At 37.4% G+C, this 20,088-nt stretch overlaps 1 protein-coding gene across 2 annotated transcripts in view; it reads left to right on the top strand.

Moving 5' to 3' along the window:
- The window catches only part of TMCC3 (transmembrane and coiled-coil domain family 3), a 49,245-nt gene extending 29,706 nt beyond the window's left edge, over window positions 1-19,539 (top strand). For both annotated transcript variants that reach the window (XM_066319283.1, XM_066319282.1), the window contains exons 2-4: window positions 13,946-14,844; window positions 16,315-16,450; window positions 19,093-19,539. In XM_066319283.1, the coding sequence (XP_066175380.1) occupies window positions 13,946-14,844; window positions 16,315-16,450; window positions 19,093-19,395 (1,338 nt within the window). In that variant the 3' untranslated portion in view covers window positions 19,396-19,539. The remainder of the gene's footprint in view (window positions 1-13,945; window positions 14,845-16,314; window positions 16,451-19,092) is intronic.
- The last annotated feature ends 549 nt before the right edge of the window (window positions 19,540-20,088 follow it).

Below are 20,088 nucleotides of genomic sequence, written 5' to 3'. Positions count from 1 at the left end.
ATCTCTCAGTCTGTTTCTTTAGGAAGGGAGTCTGGAAAATTATTTTTTGACATGTAACACTGTTTAGAATATTAACTTGCTTTGTGTAATTAGGCTAACATCATTTGGCATAATCTCACAAAGGCCATGTTTCTGAGGCTTTAGTAATGGATATAGATCTTCATCTGTCTGTTGAGACTTCTAAAAGTCAGATTTGTTAATGGTACTTTATTTAGGTTAAAGTTATTCTGAGCATATGACAGACAGAGATAAAGGGAAAAAATATTTAGACAATTTTCTAATGCCTTGATCAAAATGAGCACTGTGGTTTGGGTTTTGCTTTGCTTTTCCACTGTCATGGAATGAGATCTCTTGTGTCAAATGTTAGGCTGTTTACAACAGGACTCTGGAGGCTGTAGCCAAGCACAGCTCTCTGCCCAGGTACAGAGCTCAGGGCAGAGCCAGTAGCCATGGTTGGACTCCAAGGACAGCATGACTCTTATCTGCTTCCTTTCCCACTGAACTCTGCTTTGTTCCTTTTTATCTGTGCTGTTGCCATGACTGAATATGGTAATGTGTTTGTAAGTCTTTGACACCAAACCATGTGATAAACCATATCCTCTTGACTGTGTGAATAGGAACTTAAGAGAGGAAAAAAGAGAATCAATTTAGAAAGTTCAAAGAGAGGGAGGCAAGCAAGCAGGGAGACTAGGAGAAGAATATTGATTTCTGTTTCATTCTAATCAAATCATATTGGTGAATAGGCCTCTAACATCACCACAACTCTAAAAATAGAAAATTCTAATATGAGTTTAATATGTAGGAACTGGCATTAAGAGAAAATTGGCAACTAGCATTTATGTCTGTGCTTCTGAAGAAACCCTGTATGTTTAGCTTGAATGTAAGATCAACACATGCCATTTTCTGTTGATAATTTTTTTAAAACACTCTGAATTAAGATTACAAGCTGCTTTAAAAAGACCATCAGGCTTATTGTTGTAATTATTGTAATATTGTTGTATTATGGTGTAATAGAATTACATGGGGAACTTCTGTATCCTAATTTAAATTCTGTTGTACTGTAATGGCCAAAGAACGTGGGGAACAAACTTACTTAGGTTGGGCAGCCTGTTGCTTCATATGAAAAATTTACAAGGAGATAAGGGCAACAGTTTGACCATCGCTTGATAGAGGCTCTCCCAGTTCCCTGTGGTTAGGTAAGAGAGGCAATGGCTTTCAACGAGCTGAAAATAACTCTTAATAATGCTCTGAAACATCTTCTATTGTTTTCATATACTTGGCACGGAAATTGATGGGTGAGCTCTGTGACTCAGTTTGTGGGACATGTGGATGGTAAGCATGTGACAACTTGAGCAAGCAGAAAAGCAATAGCCTGAGCTCCTGTTTCAGAAATGCTGCCCTGGTCTCGCTATTACGGGTTACAGCTGTATAAGAATCTCAAGTACCTATGTGCTTAATAAAGTTTTTTCTAGATATGGTATGAACAACTTCCATTACCATCTCTGCTTAGACCATATAAGTAGCTTTATGTTTCTTCATAGCACATGAAGCTTGCCAGCAGTGCTGAAAGTGATTCTTGAGTAAGACAGAGGTGTGTATTAATACCTAACTTGAAGATGGTGAGGTTTTTCTTATGTGTTTATAGCAGTTGGCTTACCCATCATTATGGATGTTACTGAAGATGTAGCAGTTCTAGTTTGAGATAGTATTTTAATAATTAAGCAATATCAGGTTTTGTGTTAACTATCCATGTAAACTGAAATGTTTGGATCAAAAAACTCATGTGCTTTAGAGCTCACAGTATCCAGACTAAACATTCATTGTTTGTGTCATAATCTAAATTATAAATAATAATAATAGTAGTGATAATATAAATTATCACTACTATTTAAAAAGAAAAGTTGTTCTGGGATATTCTTAAGAGCCCTAGTCTTATAGAAAAAGATACATTAAATTAAGCTGCATTAACACACAGATTGGCAATTTCTCTAACTCTTGGGAAGTATTCTACCAGGTAAAATATATTCCAGATCAAAAAATGTGATCAAACTGATTTAAGATTAAAAGATGCAGTTGCTACCGTTAGTTGAGCAAAAGCAAAAAGAGGAAAAATACAAGAAAGAAAAAAGTAAAAACTAAGATTATTAATAAGTACATAATTTATTAATAAGTACATAATTGTTCATGTAAATACTATTTCTGTAGCAAGTTATACTTGTTTTTTATTTATATGAAGTTAACTGCACTACAGTATCCTGATGACAATATTAAGGTTGTTGCCTCTTCCAAAAAATCTTAGAGGTTCTCAATGAGAAGAATTGACAGGTCTTGGATTTAGAGCCTAAATTGTGGCATCTGGCCATATAAGTGTTTTGGTCAAGTAAACCACGCTGAACTTTATTCATGCTTCTACAAATGTTATTTTAAGAGTAATTTTATAATTTCCTGAGAGACATTATCACCACGAAACATTTTTAGTATTGCCCTATTCAGTTTAATAAATGCCATCACATCCTTTTTAGTGCTAGAATGAAACACCTAAGATAATGATGTTGAGATCCAAATTAAATCGTGACTCTAAAAGCATTATAAAGGTTTTAATCCCCTCTGTTCTCCTAGGGAGAGTTTGAACAAAATCAAAAAACCCAAGAGCCTTGAATACAAAGGATATGAGTCTAAAACACTTACCCAAAGGCAAGAAAATGCAACAGGAGCAATACAGGCTGGAAAGCCATCTTTGATTTCTTAAGTGAGTGCATTGTCAGTGTTGCCTTTTCAGCCCTGCTATCTCCTGAGATAGGTCTTTACTACATCTGTGCCAAATTGAATTAAATTTTACATAAACATATTAACGAAACAAAGAAGTTAGATGAAGTTGGTCTATAATATTTGATATATCCTCTCAATTAAAACGGATAGCAGGTAAGACAAGCAGGTTTAATTTTCCTGCATTAAATTACTTTTATATTAGCAACATGGTTTTAACAGATTAAGAAATATCAAATTGAAAACAATTTCCCCTACTGAATCTATTCTGTTTTAAGCAATTTAATGTGCTGTGCAACTGTACAGTTTATGAGCACTTTCCATTAGCCTGCTAAACAAAGTCACTACTGTTTTTTGCCTGTGCTTCTCATCTTGCAGTCCCAGCTTTGAGAATGTTTTTTGTGTTGGATGACAGAGAGAAAGGAGTGGAGGTTTTGTTTGGTTTTGGTTTGGTTTGTTTATTTATTTAGTTTATAAACACTGAATTTATGACTAAAATTTTATGCATAATACACATTCTCCGGTATATTTACACGAGGAGATGTTCACCAAATGTGCCCTGTAGTTAAGTGTAGAGGGCAGTGAGCTTTGTAATGAGCTTTCAAAATCAGCAGGACTCCCTTCTGCTGGAGTTCACTCTACCCGTGCCATTTTAGTTCTGGTAAAACAGAAATAAATGTATTTTCAGTTTGCAAACATCTCTCAGGGGAAAAGTCTGCTTTCACTTGCCGGTACTACCATGGCGAAACATAATGGTTGCTACACAGGCATCTTCAAAATGACATCAGAGGATTTTACCATACAGTAAAAATTTAGTGAATTCTCATTAAAGGCAGTTGTTTAAAAATAGGTTTTTTTCTTTATCCATAAAACTTTTCAGAACTATGATTTAACACTGTCCGTACAAGTAATATGGTGATATAAGAATAATACTTTAACCTAGTTTATCTTCCAAAATCATCTGAATTGATTTCTCTAAGTAATTCAGTTTAATAAAACTCACTAACTGGGGAAGTATGTTGTCAGAATAGGAATATTTTAAAGATGAGATAAAACTTCCACTGTAGGGTCTTATTTCTCACTAATTGGGTGAATCTCATTGTTGTTTTCAGTTAGACAAGTCTTTTGAATTTTGGGTCTTTGATTAATAGATGTTATGTTACTTACGGAACTTCTCTACAGTAGAGTTTCTTTTATGGGTTGAGATATTTGTGTGATGTGTATTAGTATTTGAAATGTACAGTGTATACAAAAAACTGAAAGAAAAATGGAGTATAAAGATGGTTCATGACTATGTGGATTAATAGTGGATTAATTCTATTAAATTGATAGAATAGTCTTAGCTGAATTTTGTTCAGAGAGAATAGATGGACAGAAGAGTTTCTTAAAGTTTTTAAAAGACATTCCTCCAACTTCTTATGGGAGCGAGTCATGCTAGTACCAGGTTATAAACATTTAAAAAGATTATATGAGAAACTTCAGCATCGTGTGCAAAAGAGAACATTTTTCTAGAGGGTGCACAAAGCACTGGCTGAAGTACTACTTTGATGTATTGTTATAATGTGCACATTGGAGCCTCTTTAAAGAAGAGGATTCAGAGACATCTGCTTGTAGAGGCACACTCATCTTTATAAAGGCTTCTGTTTGCATCTTTTTACTAGAAAAGTTATCTTTTTTTGTGAATTCAGATTTTATTGTAACTATTTGAGTTGATCGTTAGGGTGTAACCTTAAAATGCCATGCCAAGAGCAGGGTCTCCAGAAGGTGCACAGCAGCTGAAACACTGCATGGAGATGAGATTTTCTGTGGGCTAGTGCTCACTTGCAATAACAATAACTTTATGGATATTTTACAAAAAATGTTTTTAAAAGCGTATCTTTTCATGTGTATATTTATATAAATAACAAGATAGTAAACATACAAATATTTTAAAACTTTCTCCACAATGAGGACAACTGTAGATCTATTTATAAATGGAGAACATCACTTGAGACTCACTTTAATGGCAGAGTCACAACATAGTTTCTGCTTTTCAAAATAATATTATTTATATTAACTTTCATTTTCTTTGAGGAGGAAGATAGACAAAGAGCAGGAAAATGTGATTCTATTGCCTAATGCTTTATATTGCCCCTTCAGTGAAAAGAAACAAAAATATTTCTGCTATTTTAAAAATAAATCTAAATAACAAAATGCTTTAAAGTTGTGTTGTTGTGATCCAGAGGAGGTTAAATCCATTGACTCTGCAGAGAATTTTGGTTCTTAATGCACTGCAATTAGGATGTTTTCTCTGGAGCTAAGTCAAAATAGTGCTAATCAGTTGTATGTAGTGGCTTAAAATACCATTATTGCAGAGTGGTATTGAATAACAAATTACCTGCATAATATGCATCTGTGTGATTCAAATTTTAATTGTATTTATTTTGCCAAATGAAATAAGATTTCTTTTAAATAAAGCTTTTCCTCTCTCTTTCTTTTCTGGGCTCTCTCTTTTTTTAAAAAAAAAGGTTTTTTCTTTTTTTCTTTTTTTTTTCTTCCCAGTTTTTGTAGATGATAAAGTATGCCCAAAGTTTTTGATTTTTGGTTGCTCAAGCTTCATGCAGTTCTCTGCCTTTGGATTTATTTGCTGTTTGAGTACAAATACAAGCCTTGGATATCAGGTGTGGAGCAAAAACATGCACTCATATGTGTAATGTGGCAAATAATGAAAGTGTATTTGTGTATATAAGTAAAGAAGGTTTGATAAAATAAAGTTGCTTTGTCAAGAGATGTACTAGTTATTGTGGAGAGGTAAAAAAACTGCTCAGTCATGTAATGTAGTAAAGCAGACCCTATCTTTTGCTTAAACCTTTTATATAAAAAAAAAATAGCTAAAACCCCTGGGTATACTTTATCAGCCCAGCATGGAGATATGCAGGGCAGAGGGGAAAGGAAGAAGCAGGCAGGCTCTTTTAAGTAAGCAATTCAGTTCAGGTACAGGACAAGATGTGATTGTTTATATGCTCAGGATGTGCTGCTGCAGCATTAACGCAAATGAAGAGATCCTATGCCTGATGGAGCTATTGTTCTCTTGTTTATAAATGGAAGTTTTGCGATGGTTTAAACAAACAAAATCCCCCAGTCTTGAGTCTTTCGCCTGTGATGGCCAGTCTATATGGATTTAGAGTGTTTTGTATCTCAGTGATAATACTTTCAAAGTTCCCTGATACTGTAAAGCCTTAGTGTTCCTGTTACAAAATCGGTTTTATGTAATGTTGCCAGCTCAAAGCAATAATGTCATGAATTTATTGACTAAAATCAGCATTGAGCTGTGGGGTTGATTTTCGTAGGTCTGTAAAATTACATATTTAAAATTTCCTTAAAGTTGTCTTTATTTTGGGGCATGGACAGCATGGTTGGTTGTTGACTATGAAGTTAGATGTGAGAGTTACTTCTTCATAACTGAAGGCAAGAAACGTCATAGTATTTCCTGGAATTCTCTTGTATGATTGTACAGTTCCAAGAGCTGGGATTTCAGAAAATGCTTTGAATATATGAATAGCAATGAAATTAAGAGTTGACTGTGAAGCAGAAAGAACCAGGTGGAGGGAGAAGGTGACCTGCTGCAATTTTATCAGTGTGGAATAGTTTGTCATGAGAAGTTAGACAATGCAGTGATACAAAGGAGAGCACACTCTAAATCAGAAGTGGAGAGAGATGAGAAGCATATGCTGTAACTATGAGAAGTGATTAGTCATAGCAGGTATGTAGCTGGCTTTTTATCAAATTCTCATTCATGGAAAAGGATTTAGTAATTGAAAATGTATAGCAGGCTGACTTTTCATAGAACGTGTCACAGTAGTATGGGAAATTTCATTATTGCCATCTATTCAGACATCTTTAAAAAAGAAAACTTATTACTGAATGGGAGGTGAAGAAAAATCCATAAAAGCTGGGAAAGGGGGAAGGAAGAGCCCTTATTAGAAATACTAAGAGAAAGTTGAACAATTAATCTAGAATGGATACAAAATGTCTGGCATCACTCTTCAAAACTGTGTCACTCCCAGGCTGTTTCATAGTGGTCATACTTTGAGGGATTTGTGTCACAGGAAAGTCCCTTCACAGGGAATGTGAGTGCGGGCTTCCTATTAGCACTGCTTGATGGAACCACCCATTTAGCACATGGTGCCCCCTTAGCAATTCCTTATGTTGCTGTGTAAACCTGGGACAGAAGGAACATGCACATGAGTTAGATTTATTTTGATCTCAGTTAGGAGAAACTATTTTATTGACTTGTTTTTAATTTATGGTGCTTATCTAAAGAGGAGGACTGAACTGAGCAAAACAGTTAACCAAGGGGTGTGGAATCTACCTTTTGCCTTCTTAAGAAACTTAAGCTTAGTAAATGCGAGTATTGGCTCATCACTATATCTTTCTAGCCAGGACAGTGATTTTTATTCTTTTTTTCTTCGCATGACTGTGGGATAGTAAATGGAAAGTACCTCGCTTACTTTTATAGAGGCATGTTTTCAATTTTTACTGTCTAGGCACAGAAGTTGTTTGTATTGGAACCAGTTTGCTTATGACAGTTTTGTGCAGCCAAAAAACTTAGAACTGGACTGAGTGTGAGTTATGACAGTGAAGACTTTTTGGTGGACATTCTTGGGTTCTGAAGGAGCTGGTGTTACCAGTGAAGGAGAAAACTCCCTCTTCCCCCCATTGTTCTCATCTCCCATTGGTCTAATTTGAAATAGTACCATATCTAAATACTTACTTACACACAAGCTGTGACCTAGAAAATTTGGCTTTAGTTCAGTCCTTTAAATAGAAATTAGAAAAGGTTCTTTCTGGGGTATTTCTGCTTTGAACTGAACGTGCCTGTAGGATTTGAGGCAAACCAGGTTTGGTGTGAAGTTCACTGTTTGGGTCACAGGTTATGCACAAGTATTTGGCTTTGACCAGATTAGATTAAGAGGGTAAAAGTCTAGTCATGCCAGAACTTCAGTGAATGTGTTTTCTTGCAATTGCTTTCTACAGTTTGTTTTATAGCATTTTCAACTTTGAGTGCTGGGGTTTTTTTGTTGTGGAGTTTTTTTTTTTTTTTTTTTTTAATTTGGGGGGTTTTTTCCACTTAGACATGTACTTGCAATTTTAGTTTATCATTCTTGAGGTGCCTGTGGTTACAGTCACAACTCTGTGGTGCTAATGAATTAAAATGGAGGGAAAGATAGGTGATCAAACTGACCCTGAGAAGGACTGGATTCAACATCTGACATCTTGCGTAGTATGCTTAGTAGTTTAGCCTGTATCTGAGGTTTTGCTGTGGTTGTCTAGTAGAACAACTGAATTTTTATAATTTCCAGACCATGTTGGCATAGTGCAGATTTTCAAATGGATTCAAATCTCTACAGCCTACTCTGCCCCTGTATGATGTCTTACTCACAGAACGGCCTTGAAGTGTCCCAGCCTTTGTATGTTGAAGAGCAGATACTTCCCAAAGGGCATCTGGAATTACCTTTGACTCCTACCTGGAATAAACACCTAATGTGTCTTAGTGAGATGCCTTACAGCTTCAATGTTTTTTTGAGGGGAGGTGGAGAGTTAATAGGTAATAGAGGAATTGTTGATGATGAAAGAAATGCCTTCAGTTATTTGACTCCATCAGCATTTGCCAGGTGATCTCAGACAAATCACTCAGGATCTTCCATTACCCCAGTAAAAATTAGAAACAAGTTGTGCTGACTCCCTCCATTCCTATATACTCTCAAGCCTCTGCATGATTATGAGCTTGGGATTCTGAGTGAAGGTACTTCTAGATATTACTGTTAATTAGCTCTGTAAGAAAAAAAAAACAAGCAGAAGGTGTTTTGCTGTGACATACTGTACAAAAATGTTGGGGGCTGATTTTAGGTAACTTTAAATGATGATTTTAGGTAACTTGTATGATGATTTAGCTCTATTTTAAGACTTCCATGAAGGATTCTCATCTGGATTTTAGAAGGAAGAGTGAACTTGAAAGAGATGGTTAAAGTCTCTCCGCAAATACATTTCTGCTTTGGAATATACTGAAAACTTATTAAAACACCCTCTGCATTTTCTTTTACTCATCGGAATACCTGTGCTTCTGACATATACATATTTCTGAAAAAAGATAATTGTTCCTGATGATTTTTGTTGCTATTACCAAATTCTAAAGGCTTTAAAGCTGCCTTAATCCTACTTTGTAGATTCTTTGGGGATTTTTAGGATTCTGTTTCTAAGCACTCATCAGAAACTCGTTCAAGATAGACTTAAATTGTCATCATAAGCTTTTATTTAGCCTGCACAGCAATGACTGGTGATGGTAATAAGGTTGTTTAGAGAAAGAAAAAGAAAGAAACCCCTGTAAACTGTGCCTATTTAAATAAGTAGATAATTTTATGTCTTCATGGTCTGTTTCTGTTAGTGAGGCAACCCAAAGGTGTAGGCTTTCTGGAGCCTGATACATATATGCATCTGTCTTATAATTTTTTTTTTCTCAATGCTTTTTAAAGGTGCTTTTTAAAGGTATTTTTTAAAAGAGCATAAAAGAAATATATGACCTGAAGAGTTGAGTTCAGCTGCAATACCTTAAACACAGGGGGCTTATCTCTCATTTGTCAGTGGAGAGCCACTGGCACAGTCAGTGGAACAGAGGATGTGATTCATCTGAGCAGCCATGGGATGTGGGTTGCAGTAGGGCGGGCTGCCTGCTCTTTGTGCTCCGTTCACTGTGGATCTTTTCTCGTGCGTAGATCCCACCCAGGATCTTTGGGGAAGAAATAAGGTCTTCTAGGTCTGCTTTATCTTTTCCAATAGTAGGATACAATGACCAATCTCTATAGGTCATTAAAAATTATATTTTCACCTCTTTAGCAGATCCTGTCCATGTTGAATCCCTTTCCAACAGTCTGGCCTGTGGTATTGGAGAGCATGGGTCCTGCTGTGCTCTGGGGTCATTGATAGCATGGTCTGCAAGTCTGACCTTTGTGCTGCTTTTGCAGACAGTAAGTGAAGAAACATGTGCATCATTACGATGCCAATGAAATCCCTGTTCTTGCTTCCGTGATTGGGTTTTCAAATCACTATTGTTCTCTGACTGCTTTTTTTGAATGGTAGGCTGCTATTACCCAGCCATCCACTTTACATTTAAGACAGAAAGTAAACCTGACAATTCATGTGCAATGAGGGGCTCCTAGCAGTGCACCTGTGTTCATTGCACCAAGCAGTGATTTTGCTGTCCCTTCTAAAGCTCTGGACTTCGCCTTGGGATGGGTTGCATGGATAGCATGATCAGGCAGCTGGGTCTGCTTGGCTCCTTGGAAAAAGGGGGACTGGGGCTTTATCTCTGAGAGTTACCCATCTAGTCATCTGTGGTGCCAGGCTCTGATGCAGGCAGGGGGCCTGAACTGCTTTTTACTTGCCTAAATCACTGTTTATAAAAGCTCACATTTCAGCAGCATAAACGTTACTATTAGTTCTCAACTGGGTTGTTGCAAAGTGTGTATATGAATTGCTCCATAAAATGCAGTGGTCTCTCTCCAAGGCCCAGGTTTCTTTTTTAAGGCTAACATCCCCTGTAGCTATCCCAGGACCGTATGCAAATTGGTTTTTTTCCTATTTTCTTCCTAGAAGACAGATTGAGGACATGTCTCTGGTATTTCCTCAAACTATTGGCTAGTGCTTTGACTTCCTTTCTACCTGGTGGTACCACATGTCTCAGGACTGCTGTTTCTCATCTGCTGCTAATGCCCAGCTCCCTATTGATTGCCATAATATGGGATATGTGTGATGATTCTTTTTTCTTCAAGTGCTTCTCACTTCCAGAAGGATGGCTCATCCATTTTAACTATTGGGGCTGCTACTGTATGTAAACCTATTTTTCTCTTGGCAACCACAATTTAAAAAATAAAACCAAATAAAATCTCTCAACAATTTCTTTATTTTTAACAGTTTGGTGGCCTTGTGAGATGCTGGGGACCCAGGAGTCACAGAAGGAACAATGGCATGGATGGCATTCCTCATTTCTTCCCGTAGCATAGCTGGAAGAGCATTCACACAGTTTGAAGGAGATGTGCATTCAGTCTCCTGCTCTGGGAGGATTTCAGCCTGCATCCCAGGAGAGGGCACTAGTCCCTGCAGGGACGTGGAAGCATCTCAGACTCCTACTTGCAGTCTTGTGCTCAGTATAAAGAATAAGGCATTCAACACAGCAGGAAGAGAAGCTAAGTCTTCTCATCACAGGATGAGACTTGCAGCAAGAAGCATTTGGGGTAGGATTTGAAGATGGAAATCTGATGTCTTGGAGTAGTATTGGTGCTGAGCTATAAAACAATCACAAATCGTTCATCAAGGTAGAAGAAAGATGACAGGCCACTTGTCTAGACATACCTGACTTGCCCACTGTCTGCTTGCTTCTGATTTAAAAAAACCAAACCAAAACCCCAAAAAAACCCTAAACCCCACAAAACCCAACCAACCAGCCCCTCACCTTAAAAAGAAAAAACTCCACCCCACACTACACATCCCCTCTCAACAAAAAGGTATATTACGTCAGCAGAGGATTTCAAGAACCTCTGTTGCTTGACCCAGCCTTGCAACATGATGGCAGAGGACATCTGCCATTTTGTCCAAGTACAATCAGACTGAAAAATATGTTGGATATGACTTTTTTGTACTCTTAGTAAGCTCTCAATCCAGTAAGTAAAAAACCCTACTGGTAGCAGTGCTTTGGGAATTTAAATGCAATTCTTTTAAGAACTTTACTGAATTTGAACTGACCCTATGGTTGGTTTTATTCAGGAGCAGATTTGCCCCCTGCTATCAGATTTCCTCATGTCCAAAAGCACGGCAGTATTCAGCAGATGTATTCCTTCAATACTATTGTTCTTTTTATCTGTATTGCTTTTGTGGCCTTGAAATTTCAGGAAGGCAGAGAAGGCTGACCAATAGAGAGCCAAGTGAGGGAGAGGACATGAGGGAGAAGGGATCTGGTTTGGGCTTGTATCCAATTTTTACAATACATTTCTAGACTATTTTTTACTGAGGAAGTAAACACTTACTGCTGTGTAAAGGTTAGATATAGACCCACCCATTCCTGGAAGTTATGTACAGCTTGTCCTGAGTGACATCAGTGATGGATCTGTTTTGTGTGTGTATACAATTCTGTGACTAATTACAGTTTATTTTGTGCCAAAGCTTATTACAAAAGGTCCTAGGTTGTTTCAAGAAATTCTTGTTTTATACTGAGCATTTGGATCAATACCATTTGTTTTTGACAAACTGTTAAAATGTAGATCTATTAGGCCACAACACTGGTTTAATCCCTGGGATAGTCTGAGTCTTCAAGGGCATCATTAACCAGTATTCTCCAAAATAAGTTGTCAACTCCAGAACTCTTTCACTATGCATTTTTCAAGGTATTGATGAATGTGAATTTTTGTGTTACCTGGTTTGTGCCCTGAGTGGTGCAGTAGCAAAAGAAAAATCAAGAAAAATCCCCACTGTAATCCTTGGTAATCTATAAGAAAAAACATATAAAGTAGTAGAGATGATCTTGTCTCTGATCTTGGTCAGATCCAGATTTATAGGTGCATCACCCCCTCTGTGTTTGAACCCCAGCATGGTAGAGTAGTTCTCCTGATCAAGCTGTGCACGATGCATGGTATTAACAGTAGGACACTTTATCTGGTTACTGAGCTTGAATTTTAAGGACAATACAAGAATCCTTGAGTGAATTTCCAGGAAATCTGCCAAAACTGTACGAGAATGGGAAAACAAACCTTGCAACAATACTTAATGATGGGCTTATGTTTTTTTACTCAAGAAAAATATTGAATGGTGATCACTAGACATGTACACATAGGTCTGGCTGCATGATCTTCAGTATTATACATAACAATAAACACTGTATTTGGAAATCAAACTTTTAACATAGTGTCTCAGACATTTGGAAGCAAAGAGTAGTTAAAGCATTTCATAAATGCGTCTTTAAGAGATACTTTAATATAGTTTCTTCCTTGTCTCTGCAATGGTCTCGCCTGAGGAATTATATTTGTTCCCTCTGGTATTAAAGCTCTGAAAACCCATAATGGCTAGAACATTTGTTAAGCAGTCTCTACAGACATGACATTGTGGCAGCTGCAATGAAAGCCCCTTTGTTTGTCACACAGGCAAAACCAAGATAATAATAAGGATTAAGATATTTTGTTTAGATCATTCTTCTCATGCCTCTCCTGTAACTATTACTTTATATAAAGAAACACTTTTAATGCTTTGTATCAGACTATCTTGCCTTTCTGTTGAGAAAGATAAAACGATCTGTTGTGGTCAGTGTTGAGACTGAGTTTGTCTACTTGTTTTTGTTGTGCTTTCAGAGAGCATTTATTGTGTACAGATCCTATAATTGACTGAACCTAGTTTTCTTTCCTGAGTTTCTTTCTGTAAATCTGTGAATCTCCTATTAAGACAGAATTAGCACAACAGATCAAGTTGTTGAGCACCTTCATCAGGCTGGAGAGTCAAATACAGCAAATTCTTTCTCCGTCCCCTATGCTTTAGAAAACAGCAGTTTCTTCCAGCTTGCAGCATACACTAAATTTACAAGAGCTGTCTTTCCGCTAGTTTTGCAAAAACTTTGAATTGTGGGAGGAATTTGAATGGGATGTATCAAAAAAGGTGTTAAACCTGGGAAAATATACTGAACAGTATAGCACTGCTGTAGAGGGAAAAATCTGGTTACATCTCCATTGATGTTTGACCACTTCTAAGAGAAAAATGGAGTGATTATTAGCCATGGTTTCTTTCAAACTTTTAATATCTTTGAAACTTTTAATAATAAACAATACATTAAGGAACTTTTTCTAGCTAGGTGTTATTCTCATTATGTGTAAAATTGTAAGTGATTCCGAAAAGCTTACAGTTATTCTGTAAGCTATTCTGAATAATTTTCTCTCTAATTCATCTTTGCTCTATTTTAAGAGAGACAAGCAGTTCCTTGGATTGTTTATTAACCTGTAGAAGTCAAGGAAAATACTGCTTAATTTCAAAGAAAAGTTTATTATGCTTTGCTAATATAAGCTACTTTTTACTGTGTACTTGATATAATTATATGTGGAAAAGTAAACTGGATGTTTGATTAAAAAAAATCAAATTCCATTTACCTCTTTTTCTTTTCTCTCAGGTGGAAAGACATGACATGCATACCCTGAGTTTACCCCTTAACATCCGCCGTGGAGGTTCTGATACCAACCTGAACTTTGATGTACCAGATGGGGTCCTAGAATTTCATAAAGTCAAACTCAATGCAGATAGCTTGAAACAGAAAATCCTCAAGGTTACAGAGCAAATCAAGGTTGAACAAACAGCTCGAGATGATAATGTGGCTGAGTATTTGAAACTGGTAAACAGTGCAGACAAGCAACAGGCTGGGCGCATTAAGCAAGTCTTTGAGAAAAAGAACCAAAAATCTGCCCACTCCATTGCCCAGCTGCAGAAGAAATTGGAACAGTATCACAAAAAGCTCAAGGATATTGAACAAAATGGATCTTCTAAAGCTACCAAGGATACTTCCAGAGATAACTTGAAAGATGTTCCACATGGAAAGTCTCGTAGCACTGGGCACGGAACAGAGAGCAGCAAGTCGGGTATGCCGGGTGTATCTTTGACACCACCTGTCTTTGTTTTCAGCAAGTCTAGGGAGTTTGCCAACCTGATCCGAAACAAATTTGGTAGTGCAGACAACATTGCTCATCTCAAAAATACCCTGGATGAATTTCGGCCAGAAACGAGTTCTAGAACCTATGGGGGCAGTGCCACCATTGTTGCCAAACCAAAATATGTTAGTGATGATGAATGCTCAAGTGGGACCTCTGGATCAGCAGACAGCAACGGGAATGCTTCCTTTAGTCCTGCTGTGGCAAGTACCCTGGACAGCCAAGGAAAGCTTTCCATGATTTTGGAGGAACTAAGGGAAATCAAGGAGACACAGTCCCAATTAGCTGATGATATTGAGAATTTAAAAACCCAGTTTAAAAGAGACTATGGCTTTATTTCTCAGATGCTACAAGAGGAAAGATATAGGTATTTTTTTAAACTGTTCTCTTGAAATTACTTTTGAATGGGTATAGAAGCTATTTGGAATGTGTGTGTGTGTGAGAGAGAGAGATTGCAGAAGCAAGAGGAAAAAATAATTTCAATCAGTATCTGGTACCAACATGTTTGATTCCTTCCAACAACTGAAAATACACATAGAATATTTATATTTCCTATCAAATGCTGTAGTGCTCTTTACCTTTTGTCAAAGGCTGATCAGAAAACTCTCTCCTCTGTCACAGTTTTTATGTGAATAATGTGAGTACTACATATAAGAAATGCCAATGGTTTTGTAGCTGGTGGAAGGATTCTCATCTGATGTGACTCAAAAAAGCTGACCAGTCTGTGGTGTAGCCGAACTGACTGACAGCTGCTAAGTATACCCTTGATTCCTGAGTACCTTGTCCAAATACTTTTCAAACACATTGCTATCTTGTGGATGCAATGTCACCTTGTACTCTGGTGTAGCACATACCTGGGAGATTAGTTTAAAGTGCTGTAGCACAACTTCATCTTGTGTTTGTTACTTGACAGTTAATTCCTTTATCATCTTCTGTGAGAAGTGGATGATATGTTCTACAGAGAGCTTTCACCTGCTGTATCTATATCCCATTTTTCCTATGGCTTGTTTAGGCAACAGTAGATTCTTGAAGTCTTTACTACACCAGTGGGCAAAGTCTCAGTATGAAGAGCAATATTTCATGTCTTCCTTGCTTATCGTTCTCAAAATACAATGAAAGGCTGGATATTGTGTGGTAATATAGGGAGGAAAGAATAACGAAAGTGGCCTACTGAACTCATTGGCTTCAGGAGAAGGCAGAGTGGCTTTTCTGACAGCTCTCTGCCAATAAAATCTCAAGCCTCCTGCTACCCATTTGTAGACAATTTTGCCTCCATCATTTTTGTGCTGACTGCAGTGTTTACTTGTTTGTGTGTTAAATCAAGTGACAAACTCACAAAAAAAATTGTAGTTTGCTGGCGATTCACTTGAACTGTTTTACCATGTAGAAGCATGCCAGAACAGACTGTACATAAATGGCAGAACTCTGCAGTTGTGTATGAGAGAGAGCATATTTTTCCTGTCATTACTGGCGAGCTATTAACTGGCTCAAAGTTACTTATAAAACCATATCCTCTTGGCTAAATGAAGAGTGAAAAATGTGAGTTGGATATCCTTAGGCACTGTTTGTATTTGATATAATTTGCCAGTGATGTACAAATATTTGCTTTTTAGCACCTACTGCCAGCAAGAAACACTCAAAAAAGGCTTTCTGATTGCTGAATAAATGTTTATAGCAAGTTTGCAAAGTTTTTACTGATTTCTATATGTGCTTTGTAATGCCAGTCAGATGAATTCATTGTATGCCTAGAAACTGCCTTTTAAAACGTGCAATTGTTTTCATGATTTGGCATTACTTGAGTAGAATGCACTAAATTTAGACCTCTTTTCCTAATAAGATACGAAAGATTGGAAGACCAGTTAAATGACCTCACTGACCTTCATCAACATGAGACAGCAAACTTGAAACAAGAGCTAGCCAGCATAGAGGAGAAGGTGGCGTATCAGGCCTACGAGCGATCACGAGACGTTCAGGTACTTATCTTCTTCATCACAGTCTTCTAACATTTTGTAGAAATCTTGTACCATGACACACCTGCGTTTTTCTACATCTTTTTAGATTAAGGAATACGGGGAAAGATTTAAGCCCATGTTTTCTCTGTTTTAAGGTGAAAACCCAGCACACTGAATCGGTGACAGTCTCCATTTGTTTTTCTGGATTCAGGATTTTTTTCCTGCTGGAACTGATGATATGGCTTAGGCAGACTTGTGGTTGAAGAATGGCCCATTTTAATTCCTTTCATAGAGGAGGAAGGAATTGAGTCTCCTTGTGTTGTGTGACATAACACTTTTGACAGTGTCCTGACACAAACCTCTTGCTCAGACTTTCTCCGATATGTAGTTTCATCACTGGCAAGATTTATTATAAATTGAACTTAGGGTAAAAAGTAAGGTAGCTGATTTATAAATAGACTTGCAGATTAACCAGTTATAATTAAAGAGTTTTAAGTCATGATCACAACAACCTCTATAATCAAAGCTGTGGGGTGTGTTCACCTTAGAGATGAGTTGTAGTCATGTCTGACTTCAATCAAAAGGCAGTAATAATGCATACAAGTATGTCCTGACAACATGTAGTTACATATGTACTTGAGTATTTATATACAATACAAGCACTTACATAATGCATAATACTTCCACTCAAAGTCTGAGGAAATGGTGAAAAATGGTGAAAACACATTATACTTGACCTATTCATAAACAACTGAGGAATGCTCAAAGACTGTCTTCGTACTGGTTTACATGGTAAATGAACCTAAAACCTCACCTGTATACATACACCTGTGCTCACATTTCTAAACAGACAGAGTGCAGGCAGCAGGATGATCAGAGTTTCCTAAATGTGAGTTAGGAAGCTCCTGGGAACAGACTGGGAAAGGGATTGTACTGGGTCTAAGAATATTACAGGTTTTGTTGTATGTTTAAACAAGAGAGGTCTCTCACAGATTTAAGGAAGACTCCTTTCTGTGAAGGCATCTTGAGGATGAAAACAGAGTTGTCCAACAGAAGCACTGTGAAATATTTCCTAACTCATTAGCACAATCCTGGAGGGGTGCCAGAAACTCCTAACTGAAGTGTTATGGTGATAGAACCTTGTTTCTTTTATCTCTGTACAGTTGGGCCCGTTTAAACCTATCTCTTTGGGGCTTTGGAAAATTAGCTAAAATAGAGTAAAAGGATTTAAGCTCTGGATATTTTGAGTAACTAACTCTGTCACTGAAGGATGTACAGATAGTTTTAAAGATGTGTTCAGCCTCTCAATGCAGATATCAGACTTTTGCAGCTGGACTTTCTCTAAAGCAGCACAAAACAATTTAAGGATAACTTCCAGTCAGAGTGGAAGAAAGACCAGGGAAGTTCATCAGTGTGTAAAGCAGAACATACCTGAACCATAACAGACTTTGTGTCACCCATTAAGAACTGTCTTCTATATTGTTACTAATTCCTAGAGCAGTAAAAGGAAGCAGGCTTGTGTAAGGTACTGTCCCACATTCCATGGTGACCTTGGTGCCTGGCCAGTCACTTGGTAAGCCAGTTCAGCTTGTGAAACAATGGCAAACTGACCCAGCAAGGGAAAGCTGAAAACTCTCTGGATGTTTATACACAGAGGTTTGGTTTGAAATAGCTTACTGTGTGATCAGGTGAACAACCTTGTTAGTGCAATGAAAATATCTGGAGTTTAAGAGTGGGGAAGAAAGTAGGGATGCTGGAACATTGGTTTTCTTTGTCACAGAGTGGTAAAAGATCATGTCAAGGTGATCAATCTCATGAAATTACAGTTTTGCCCCATGTTATGCAGTGGTGCCCAAATCCCAACTCCAGCAAAAAGCTGGCATTTTGGCAAGTGAAGCAGTTGGAAGTTTTTCTGTGTTTTGCTTTGGGAGGGCTTAAGCATGGGGGTAGTGTCTTTAGAAAACATTTTACTCAAAGACCATTTTTAGTCCATCCTCAAGCAGAAGAGAAAGGTCTGCTTTCTTTAGAACAAATTGTGAAGCAGAACAGATCATGTCAGAGACGATCCCATAAAAGTGTCTCCAGAGTTTGTTCCGCTGTCTTCACACTGACAGAGGGAGAAGGCCAGATCTCAGAGAGGACTCAAGCCCAACATTGTAGGATGGGTAGCTTTGAGAGCAAAATTAAAGTAGACCAAGGAGGCAGTGTAACCCAAGTGCTACATGTTGCGAAGTATGTTTAATTAGTATAAAAGCAAGCCCGCCCTGTTTTCTATAAGATATACAAAGAAACTAATTTTCTTGCTGCTTTGCTGCAGTGATAGTTACTTTAGCAACAGCTTTATTAGTATTTTATATGAACAGTATATATAGGAAACAACTGTCATGAACATTAAAGTTATGATACTTTTTCTTGAGCATGAAAAAGAACAAACCTACGTTTTGGACAGTGTTGTTAGACTTGATTATGCCTGAGCAAACAGTGACACACTCATTCTGACATATATGTGCATTTATTTTTTTTGAAAGTTGGTGGTTCGTTATGATTTTAGCAGTCTATAATAAATTACACTTCTCATTAGCTGATGGATGGTTCTGCAGCTAAAATGTGAAGAAACATGGAATGGAAATATGGCTGCCCTAATTCTTGTTTTCTGTCTCCAGGAAGCCTTGGAATCATGCCAGACCCGAGTTTCCAAACTGGAGCTCCATCAACAAGAACAGCAAGCACAGCAGTCTGAAACAGTTAATGCCAAAGTGCTCCTGGGGAAGTGTATAAATGTTATCCTGGCCTTCATGACTGTCATCTTAGTGTGCGTTTCTACTATTGCAAAGTTCATTGCTCCTATGATGAAGAGCCGTTTTCATATCATCTGCACTTTTTTTGCAGTGACACTGCTGGCAATATTTTGTAAAAACTGGGATCATATCATTTGTGCTATAGAAAAGATGATTATACCAAGATGAAGCTGTTGGACTAGCTGTTTATTTCTTTTTTCTTTTTTTTTTTTTTCTTTATTCCCCACTCTTTTCTTCCCCTCCCTGTTTTTTAAGCACTGTGTGTATACAAATTCTGGTGTAAATATATAAAAGAATACTTGTTGGCAGTCAGTAGCCTGTTCAATCTGATTTTGTCTAACTGGCTGTATTTGTGATGAGCTGCTCACTTAAGTCAGTCTTCTGCCTTAATCCAAAAGGTTTTCCACTTTCCAAACCCATACCTACAAAAGAAAGTATAATGGTCTGGGAGGAATCCCAGCAACTGCAGGTATCAGATGTGCTTTTTACTAGGCTGGAGTGCAAAGAGTGTGATCAGGAGGGAGTGCCATAATATGTATCAGCTCTGTTAGACTGATAGTTAATTTTCTCTCTGAATCCAACTAGAGTGATAAGCCAAACTATGCAGTCGTGTGTACTGATAGTTCTAGATTCTAAATTAATGGGTTTTCAAGACTAACAAAACTTGATGCTTCTGCTAGTAACTTCTTACACAGATTTATTGTTTGTAAATGAGACCAGTGATGACTCTTGAACAGAGTTAGGAGTTGTTCTGTCCTGGCACTGTTCCTTATCACATTCAGGAAACATATACATGTGGCATAAGACTTCCAAAGATGGACTAAATTGAATTATAAGATCCCCAGGCAACTTTGTAAAGGA

This window comes from Sylvia atricapilla, chromosome 5 (assembly GCF_009819655.1).
Source record: "Sylvia atricapilla isolate bSylAtr1 chromosome 5, bSylAtr1.pri, whole genome shotgun sequence".
In the NCBI taxonomy this organism is placed as follows: Eukaryota; Metazoa; Chordata; class Aves; order Passeriformes; family Sylviidae; genus Sylvia; species Sylvia atricapilla.
The sequence above is the reverse complement of the archived record's forward strand: the minus strand, read 5'-3'. Positions and strand labels throughout refer to the sequence as shown.